This window comes from Melanaphis sacchari, unplaced genomic scaffold (genome assembly GCF_002803265.2).
Source record: "Melanaphis sacchari strain LSU unplaced genomic scaffold, SCAv2.0 Contig244_pilon_pilon, whole genome shotgun sequence".
NCBI classification, from domain to species: Eukaryota; Metazoa; Arthropoda; class Insecta; order Hemiptera; family Aphididae; genus Melanaphis; species Melanaphis sacchari.
Genome location: NW_020271119.1, coordinates 318,158 through 329,632, shown reverse-complemented (window position 1 = coordinate 329,632; position 11,475 = coordinate 318,158). Strand labels below are relative to the sequence as shown.

General features: G+C 25.2%; 1 protein-coding gene across 2 annotated transcripts; it reads left to right on the top strand.

Annotated features, from left to right (window-relative positions):
• The first annotated feature begins 827 nt into the window (after positions 1-827).
• On the top strand, positions 828-7,973 carry LOC112594885 (ATP-dependent RNA helicase DHX36-like). Of its 2 annotated transcripts, none has more exons than XM_025339899.1 (18): positions 828-1,060; positions 1,442-1,600; positions 1,682-1,866; positions 2,198-2,349; positions 2,427-2,592; positions 3,463-3,643; positions 3,792-3,984; positions 4,141-4,315; positions 4,402-4,550; positions 4,626-4,715; positions 4,805-5,016; positions 5,089-5,166; positions 5,227-5,615; positions 5,673-5,858; positions 5,930-6,261; positions 6,332-6,638; positions 7,348-7,445; positions 7,850-7,973. In XM_025339899.1, the coding sequence occupies exons 1-18, from the start codon at positions 1,012-1,014 to the stop codon at positions 7,914-7,916; spliced, it is 3,168 nt and encodes a 1,055-aa protein (XP_025195684.1). In that variant the 5' UTR covers positions 828-1,011; the 3' UTR covers positions 7,917-7,973. The 2 variants fall into 2 exon arrangements, with proteins under 2 accessions (XP_025195684.1, XP_025195683.1); XM_025339898.1 differs by having other exon boundaries at positions 1,012-1,060; positions 2,421-2,592.
• The last annotated feature ends 3,502 nt before the right edge of the window (positions 7,974-11,475 follow it).

Here is an 11,475-nt window from a genome sequence, read left to right as displayed (position 1 = left end):
CTACTTTTAAGATTGTGACATCACATGTATGCGTGAGAGTGTGAGACACCAAGATCTGCTCTTAAGCCAAAGATGATTTATATTTTTTATTATTTTTATAGCTTCATAATATCATATAATAATTTTAGTCTCGAATAAATTTGTCAAACCGCGTTTTTTTAATTGAACTGTACAATAGTCTATATCGTTTAAAACAATTACATTTTGGCGCGCGTTCTCGAGAATACAGTGTGACGAAACATACTCGCGCAGAACGAAGCTGATAATATTAGATAATATTGTGCAAGTCCTCGTGTTTTGTCCACGTTTACGGATTATCTATAGTCACAGTCTTTCTCGTTACCTATTCTTTGCTTGAGGCGAATTCTCTTGAGCAGTTATGCCACGGGCAAAAATTAAATAATTAATACGTAATAATAATAATTGAAAAATTGCATCAGACAACGTTAAAGTGTCTATATAAAATTAATATTTTCGTATTTTCTTTTCTTATAATATAATATTGGTGTATTATAATAATATAATATACTTAGTTCATGACACGGAGTAATGGTCATTTCGATTTTCGATTTTCGATTGTAATAATTATTGTCTATTGATCGTTAATCATAACTCATAAGTTATTGACTCTGTGTGATATCGGCCGACTAATGATAAATGATAATGATAATTATTGATAACGTTACTACTTTTTTAATTATTTTAGAAAAAAATAGTTTTTAATCTCTTTCCTACATCTACATTCTACAGTTGAATAGTTTATAATTCATTTTATTATACATAAATTTACTATGAAGTGAATAAACACAACACAGTATATTATACTATATAATACAGTTTGTTTTACATTAAACCATTGGTGGAACATTGTTAACTATTCTTAGATGTTAAAATTAATTTTAACTATTAACTGTTATTACCAGAAAATGTGATAATATTATTAAAAATTCTTTTATAATAATAAATATTAAACATAATAAAAAAAATCAACTGTTAAACTTCTTCATCATCATGCCGCCATTGAAACCTTTTAGAGTTAATAAGCAAACCGGGCCTAAAGGTAATATTGGATAGTTTGTCTCGTGTTAATATTAATCTTAGCAATGATTACGATTTAATTTTTAATTATTGTGTTACAAATTTCCATTGCATGCGTATTAATTATTTAATATTTACTTTAGAAATTATGTATAGTTTTTCTTGTTTTGAATTTTAACTAAATCTCTATATTTATTAAGATAGTTTTATACAAAGTATTACTCTGGTCTGTAATAGTTCAATAATATTGAAATAACGATTTACTACTTATACATTTTTAATAATTTATTCAGATTATTTTTAGATGTTAAAGTTTTTTATGTTTACCAATATTATTGAAAAAAAATATAAAATATACAATTATACTAAAAATATGTATAATATATATTATTTAATATTTCAGACAAAAATAAAGGACCTAGACAGCAATCAAAATCATCTTCATCTAAAAATAATCGTGATGATGATGACTTCTTTTTGGACAGTGGTGGACCATCAAATATGAACGATAAACAAAAATCAAGATCATCTCATCCTCCACATTTAAAAGGAAGAGATATTGGTATTATATAATTGTATTTAACTATTTGTATTACATTTTTATATTGTATTAATCTAATATCACATTTCTTAATTATTATAGGCCTATGGCATGCTCGTAAACAAGCAAGTATGAGGGAGGACGAAGAAATGCTTGATATGGCAAGACCTAAAGTTAAGCCACCTTCTCATTTAAGAGGTCGTGAATTAGATATGTGGCACAAAGAACAAAATCGATTATGGCAGAAAACCAAAAAGAAAGAACAACAAAAAGAACTAGGAAAATGTGTAAGTTTTTATTAAAAATCATCAAAGCTTAAGTTTTGGTATATTTTATCGTTTCTTTTAACTTTCATTGAACAACTCTAAAATATGATCATCTATTAATTCTTTTCAATTCCTTTTGACACCTAAAAAAGTTCTTTCAAAACAAAACAAAAAAATGTATGTATTATTTTTTTTTAACTATACAGGCTTTTTATTTAGTTTTATATTTTCCTCTTAATTTTAGTAAATAATTTCTATTTTATTATTTCCTTATATTTCTCGATAATATCAAGTTGTTGTTATTGTAATATAAAGTTTAAATACAATTTAATGTAAGAAATTTTTTTAATAGTTTATCAAGTTAAGAATTGAAGAAATTAATCGTATGGAAATGCAATTTCAACAACTTGAAGAAGAAATGCCAATTCCTGATGAAAACATTAAACCAATTCCATGTGTTGTATCAAATTCCAAATTGAATACAAAAGATTATAGCAATCATAAGTAAGCTTGCTTAGTATCTTATATATTTTGTGCTAAATAATTCAGTTGTTGTTACTTATGAATTAATGAAGTTATAGGGCTTTAAATCTTTTGACATTAAAAGATGAAGATGTAGATGAAAATGCTGAGTACATAATTGATAGATATAAAAAACTAGAAGATTCGAATTTCAAAAGAAAATTTTTAGATAACATTACTGGATCCATGGAAGAAAATCTTGTTGCATCTATTCAAAGTAATATGGTATGTTACAAAGTTACAAAGACTATGCATATGGGTGTAATGTTCTCTCAATGGTGATGTCAGGGACGGGTCGGGTAGGGCCATGGCTCTACTTGAAAATGTTTGGCCCTATTATTGGCCTAACCGTAGATATAATAACATACTCATTTTTCATAAGCAGAAAATAATGGTGTTTATATTTTATTCACTGTACAGTTTATAGTCTGTATGTGATTTAGATAACTGTGTTTCTATATTATTCTATAAAAATTTTAAAAATGATATACATTTTTTTTTATATATTTTATAATTTTTTATTAAAATCTCATCTTTTTGTGGCCCTATCTTGAAAAAAATGTTGGAGTTGCCACTGTGTTATCTTAGCACTTTCATAGTACCATTGTACTGTACTACAATTTGTTTAATTAAAAAAAAATATATATATTTAATTTAGTTAGGTATGAATATTATACTTTTAATCAATGTTCTATATTTTAATATGTATTATATAAAATATATACTAGCAGGTTACCCATAATATCTTTACTTGCAAAATTTTAATAGTTATTTAATAAAAAATAATAATTTTTGACAACAGTTTTATTATAAAACTTCTCTATAAACTACATTGCATGTATTTCCATTTGTTACTAAAATTAATAAACTTGTGGGTGTTTACAAGTTAAGGAACTTTGTAAAATCTTTTCTTAGTGTGCAGTGCAATTATTATATTTATCTACTCTTAAAATTTCAAATCGATAGATCTAATAAGTTTGATTCGGTATTGACAATGAATCAGTCACTTAGGACAGTCTTGTTTATGTATACAGATATTAAATCTAATTTTTTTTATTTGAAAAAATAAACATTAACCTAATTTATAATTTTTAGAAACTTCAAAATGATGAATCAAGAAATGCATGTTTGAAAAATGAACTTGAAAATAAACGTAAAAGTGTTAAATATAGATCTATGTGTGAAATCAGAAAAAAATTGCCTTCTTACAGTAAAAAAGATGAGATTTTAGAACTGGTTCGTAAGAATCAAGTTGTACTGATAAGTGGTGAAACAGGTAATTGTTATAATAACTATTCATTTTTTTTTCATATGAATTTATGTGATTTGTTTTTTGTTCAGTGTATATATGAAATATAATAGATTAATACTATCAATATTCTATTAAATTAACTCATAATTTTGTTTGAATAAATTTTATATAGGTTGTGGTAAAACTACTCAAATGGCACAATTCATTCTTGATGATGCTATTATGTCTGGCCGTGGTTCAACATGTAGAATTGTTTGTACTCAACCAAGAAGAATCAGTGCTATATCAGTGGCTGAACGTGTTGCTGATGAAAGGGCTGAGCGTATAGGAGAAGCAAGTGTTGGTTATCAAATTAGACTGGAAAGGTATGATACGTTTTATAAAGTATATAATTATATTTTCATGTAAGATGGGAAATGCTAAAGAATACTAAGGTATTGACTATATAAATGTTTTATTATTCTTGTTTTAGGGTTATAATATTAACCATTTAGTAATTATTTACATTTTTTATATTTTAGAAAACTGGGCCGTGAATATGGATCTATATTGTTTTGTACCACTGGTATTTTACTTCAACATATCCAAAGAGATTCAGCTTTAAATTATTATTCACATATTATTATTGATGAAATACATGAACGTGATACTATTAGTGATTTTACTTTAACTATCCTCAAGAGCATCATTCCTGTTGTAATTAAATGCATATGTTTATTTTATTGTATGTACAATATTTGTTTAAATTGCATTAATTTTTTTTTTTAATATTATTTATTCAGAGACCTGATATTAAAGTTATATTAATGAGTGCAACATTAAATGCTGCAGCATTCTCTAAGTATTATAATGATTGTCCGTCTTTAAATATACCTGGATTCACGTATCCAGTTGAAGAACTATACCTAGAGGATATTTTTACATTAAATAGGTTTGTTCATATTTTATATTATTGCTAATATTTGATAATTTTATTTATTTATAAAATAATTGTTGCTGAATATAGGTTTAGATATTTTCCTAAAAAACAAACACAAAAATCTCGCAAAATAAAGCCTGGTGATCCATTTAGTGAGTTTGTAATTCCTTATGTAAAGTAAGTATGCTTTTAGAAAATTTATATTTATATTTATAACAGATAACTAATTTTAATATTTAAATAATAAATTAATAAATGTTTTGTAGTGAAATGAGGAGATTCAAAAAATATCCTTTAGGAATATTAAATTGGTTGGAAAATCCAATATCTGAAGATACAGATTATGAATTAATTGTGGAACTCATCTATTACATTTGTAATAATAAAGATGATGGTGCAATACTTGTGTTTCTTTCGGGATGGGATCAGATATCAAAACTGACTAAAATTTTAAAAGATAAAGGCTTTGGAAATACATGTAAAGTATACTGAATACATTTATAATATAATTTGTTATCATAAAATTGTATTCATCTTTTTTACTTTGCAGCTCGCTATATACTAATTCCTTTGCATTCCATGTTACCTACTGTATCTCAAAAATCTGTTTTTGAATCACCACCTCAGGGTAGGCTTTAATTATTTAAATTATTTTATTATATTTTATATAACTTTAGAATTATATTAGGTGTTCGTAAAATCATATTATCCACAAACATAGCAGAAACTTCAGTTACCATAGATGATGTAGTTTATGTAATTGATAATGGTCGAATGAAGTTAAAAGGATTTGATGCAGAAAATAATATTGGAACTCTTAATGAAGAATGGGTGAGCTTAGCTAATTCTAGACAACGTCGGGGTAGAGCAGGTCGTGTAAGACCTGGTATTTGCTATCATTTATACACAAAAGGGCGTGAAAGATCATTTAATGATTATGTATTACCTGAGATGATGCGGACAAGCTTAGAGGAAGTAATACTTCAAGCTAAAATATTACAAGTTGGTATGGTAACACCATTCTTGGAGAAAGTAATGAATCCACCAGAAACTAAAACTCTTGAAGTAGCTTTAAAAGTATGTTATGGTTTATTTAATTTAATTAAATGTACTGTAATAACTATTTGTTTTTAGCTATTGATAGACTTGAATGCTTTGGATGAAAAAGAAAATCTGACTCCATTAGGTTTTCATTTAGCAAAGTTACCAATCGGGCCCCTCGAAGGTAAAATGATTATCCTAGGTGCAATGTTTAGTTGCTTGAGTCCAATCATGACAATCGCTGCTAGTTTAAATTTTAAAGATCCTTTTGTCATGCCAGTAAGTAATTTATTAATTACATTATTTGCTATTATTTATATTTGTATGTTAAAAATATTTTTATTATACAGGCAAACAAGGAATATCAATGTCGTGAAGTAAAAAAAGAAATGGACGAAGGACACCAAAGTGATCATCTTATGGTCACAAGAGCGATGAGTAAATTTTTATTAGCAAAACAAGAGGGTAAAGGATGGGAGTTTTGTAGAGAAAATTTCCTTATGTTTAATACAATGAATATGTTGCATGAATTAAAATCTCAATACGCTAAATATTTATGTGATCTGGGATTTATTAAAACACCTATTTATACGGATTCTGAATACAATCAGAATTCAAATAATGTTAAGCTTTTGAAGTGTGTTTTAGCTGCTGGTTTGTGTCCCAATATTGCTGTTTCTAAGTAAGTAAAATAAATAAATTGATTTATAATAACACATATAAATTTTAAACTAATATTTATTATTTTAAAGCCCCAAGATTAAAACAAATGGTCGTAAATTTTCAAAATTTATTACTGCTGAAGATGGAAAAGTTGAAATTCATCCCAAGTCTGTGAATTCAATTGATAGTTATTATGAAAGTCCTTTATTATTATACCACACAAAACTAAAGACCACTTCAATATTTCTGCACGATACCACTATGATTTATCCATTTCCTGTGGTGCTGTTTGCAAAAAGTCTTAAAATAACTGGTGAAAAAACTGATCACGTTACATTTAGTCTTAACCCTCAAATAAATTTCACTTGTAATAGTAGAACAGCAGTTTTTATAAAGGTATTTATATAATTTTCACTTATTAATAATATTGTAAATTTAATAATTATACTACATAATTGAAACTAATATATTAATTAATTTATTATTAGGTATTAATTAAAAATATTTAAATATTTAATTAAATTATGGATTACTTTATTATATTAGTATACTAGTTTTATTAAACTAAGCATTTTCAACAATAATTGTTTTTCAAATAAATAATATTAATTATTGTATTATAATTGATTATTTTGTTGTATACTTTATTTATGTGTTATGAATATATAATAAATATGTAATATAATATAGCCAAAAAATCAGTATAATAAACTAATTAGTAATTTCTGATGTAATATAAAATTAAAAAAAAATTTAAATAGGTAAAGACTTAGTTGATAGTAAATTAAACTGATAATCAATAGAAAAATATATTGCTAATAATTATTTTGAGATTATTTATACTCTTAATACTTATTAAAATAAATTTTTAAATTGCTGAATACTATTTATTGGTTAAGAAAAGCCAACAGTATTTGATAAATCATTTTAAATACCTACTATTATTTCTTAGACGATTACTATCTTTAATTATGTTCATTAATAATTTAAAATGACTCATTTAATTTATTTTACACATTCTTTCTATATGGCTGAATGTGTATTATTATTAACCACGGATGTATTAATATAATTATTAACTACCATTTATTTTTACATTTTTTAGCAAGTAAGAAAAAGATTAAACTGGTTGATTGATCATTTAATGTCGCATCCCGAAGAAATAAGTTTTAATTCAAATTCAGGCAGTGGAAAAGCGCTCAAGTAAGTATTAGAATATTTAATAAATTATATACCAATAGTGAAATACTCAATGAAACAATTTTATTGCCATATTTGAATTATTAATGAACTATTTTTCGGTATAATATAACATTTCTGACAAAAAAGTTAAATAAAATAAATTTTGACTAATTCATTATTTAGTTATATACATTTAAATTTAAAACATAAATCCATGTATAATGTAAACATTTTAATAAAGAATTTATTATATATATATTATGATTTATTGATAATATATTATTGTTAAACTTTAAAAATAGTTCATTAAATTAATTTTTTTTAATATAAATTTAAGTGAATAATTTTTAAATTATTCATAAATATTTTTGGTGTATTAATAATATTTATAAATTAATCATTAATCATTATAATTTATTTTTTAGACTTGTTGTTGAACTCGTTTCCGCAGAAGAACATCCTGGTATATTAGAATTTCCTTTTATGTTTTAAATTTAACTCATCAACATTTTTATTTATTAACATTGTAAAATTTATTAAAAATAACTTCTGATATATTATAATTTTATTTTAGTACATATGAATGTTTTTTAATTAATTACTTAATAAGAGACCTTGTGCCAATGTTATTATTGTCCAAAAACATATTTTATTAAAGTAATGATTCTGTTTTATCGAATTAATAGCTTTTTTTTAAAGGTGTTAAGTATTTTGTATTTCAATATGGATTATGGAATTTCATCTATTGTAATTAAAATGCAAGTGGTAAATACATTTTAAGCTGACATTTTAATCTGCAAGTATGAAATGCTCCTCTTGTACCATCTATACTTGGTTTTACGGTGTTTAATCTATGAGGAAACTTGTTGATTAGGTTAGTGGTAAATTATTCAAATTAATGATCATCATTACAATTAAGCCAACATAAAAATACCAATAGATACGTTTATAGTGGAATATTATTGATATTACTTTCATTATACAACAAATTTAAATAAAGTGGTAAACTTGCATGGCTCCTTATGTGATTATAATAAACAAATTTACATACATTTTAATTATTAGAATTAGATATGAGTGTTTGGATACTTATTATGTTGTTTTAAATATCTTAAAGTTTCAATATTTTTATTTAAATAATAATAAATACTTTTTTTAATATTTAAACTTTTAAATACAATTTTTTTTTCAGTTCAAGTTAAGTCTTGTATCTTGTTCTCATTACTATTTAATACCTTATAAGGTTATTACAAATGCATTATTAATTGCTTTAATTAAAAAGTAATCATGCATTTTTTTTTTGCCAACTAAATATTTTGTATAAATATTATTTAGAAACATGAATTTACTACAACATGGTATTATATTTAGTTTAAGGTTGATAAATATTTGGTGTTAATATAGTATTGCCAATTAGTTAAGTAATTAGTAATTACCATAGTACTATAGTAAATAATATTTACTATATTTTATATTAAAATAAAATTTGACCTCATAAATATATAGGTAATTATAATATACATGTTGTATTTTATAATATGTAGGTATGTATAATTATTTAAATCACTATAGAGGCAATCGAATGATATGTATGCAGTGTTGTAAGTGATTACAGTTTACTGATGTACAATAGGCGCGAACACAGGAAGGGGTTTGGGCGTTGAAACACCCCTCAAAATATCACGAACAAAAATAGATTACCTGACCTACATACATGCAATATGAATAGTATGATCTTTATAAACATTTTTCAACCCCCCCCCCCCCAATACTTAAATTTTTTCCTGCATTCACGCCTAATGTATAGGTATTTTATTTTGCTATCAATATGTCATATCATTATTTGTGTAAATACAATTTTAAATGTATAATGTATACATTCTTAAAATAAGGTTAGCATGTAAACATTTTCTTCGGATATAATATAACATATATTTGAATATGTGCCTATTTAATAAATAATATTATATTATATGTAATAAATTGAATACTTGAATAAATTTGAACATTAACATAGCATACGTTAGTAGTATGTTTTTGATATAATATTCCGTATAAGTCCTATTAATCTATATAAGTACAATTATTAAGCTATTAAAATAAACGATAATAATTGGTTTTTGGCATGGTCAACATCATTTTGTTGGACAACTGGACAATTATTAATAATAAACTAATAATATTGGTAGGTCTTTTATTATCTAGTGATAATAATAGTGTAGGTACTGTGTCCAAAAAAAGAAAGGTATATTTTGGCCTATAAATTCAGTCACAGAGCACAAAATTATCTAACGATTTGTTAATTTTTTTAACATTTGTATTGCCAAATTAAACAACCTCTAAGTAGATGATACAAATAGACAATAGTAATACTGTAGGTGTGGTAGAAATGTACCTACTTTGATTATTTATCTTATTTAATGGTTTTATAATTAAATTTTTACTATCTGCAGCTGGTCGATACGGATTCAATCATACAGATGTTATTAATTGATTCATTATTACTAAACTATTAGATAGGTAGGTACCCAAGTTGTTTTCCTACTCATGTGTTGTATGAATTTATATTGTAAAACTTAATAAATGGCATGGTATAAATGGATTTATGGTTGATGGTTAAGATTTTTAAACTTAAATCGAAAACTACTTTACCGATTTTGACGAAAATTCTAGAGTTTATTCTTAAAGAATAGAGATATTAGGGAAGGTTAGAGATTATTGAAGAGGTAGTTTGAACTCCGACTAATAAGTGGTGCTGAAAATGTTTTTCTATATTTTTGTTGATTACTTTCATGCCGTATAATTGTTAGTTGTTACCTAATTAATAAACTATCATCTATTTAACTGCTATCATCCAGGGAGGATCTATGATGTCCAGGCTCACAAGCTTATCATTTCGTAGTGTGAGTGAAAATAATACAACTGCAATTACAATTTTTACTGAACATTATTAAATTAAGCTTATGTATTATATATTTTTTAGGCGTATTACAAATGTCCTTAGGCTCCAGTCTATGCGTGATTTCTGCTCGACTAGTTACTACCATTACTATACATCGTATTATATTTATACTTTGCACCATAATATGCACTGTTTTGTGTCTTGTACCAGTTGTACTTAACCACACACTGGTAAAGCAAAACCAACTGAATGAATTCAGTCGTTTAATTAAGTATTATGATTCTACTTTAATTGTACAACGGGAAAGCAAAACTGTTTGGAGCAATAATTTGTGCGTCATGAAGTTCTTAGTTGACTTAGTTATAGTATAAGCACAAGTAGTTATCAGTGTTACCAGTGTTCATTCGAAAACTTCAAATTCAAATTCGCATTTTAAATTTCCAACCGTTGTATCATCTACTCGACTATCGAGTGGGGTAAATGTTCCAGAGTATTATTTTTTTTGAGTGAGTGTCCCGTAAAGGTAAGACACCGAGACTTTAAGTTTGGGCATTTTTGTTTTTATCACATAGCTAAATTTCAAACTCAATGTGTGTACCTATACATTTTCATGATATGAATGCCAACATATTTTTGGGAAGTTAGGTGCTTATAGAAATTCCATTACTACGGCGATTTAAAAATACATTAGTGTCATTGTTGAAATATAAGAAACAAAAGTCGTGTACCAAATGATTTGTAAATGCACCAAACGTAATCACCAAAAACTGTTCACAGGTGATGCTAGGTAATTCATCCTGCAGTAAGTAAAGTTGATAAAATTATATAGATATGTATCTAGATACTTATTAAATATTAAATCTATAGGTTGAGTTGTTATTTGAAACATTTAAGTCAACTCATTTGTATAGTAATAGGTATAGGCAAGGTAAATGGCAGGTAAGTATATATAAATATAATTTAAAGAGTAGGTAATGAAGTTTATATTAAAGTACTAAAAAAATGCACATCATAAAATATATACATGCTAACATATGAAAAATAATAACAATATGATTATGTACAAAAAAAAAAAAAATATGGTATAAAAGTTGGATATTATACAAATAAGTAAATAGTAATACATAATATTATCTATAACGTAAAGGT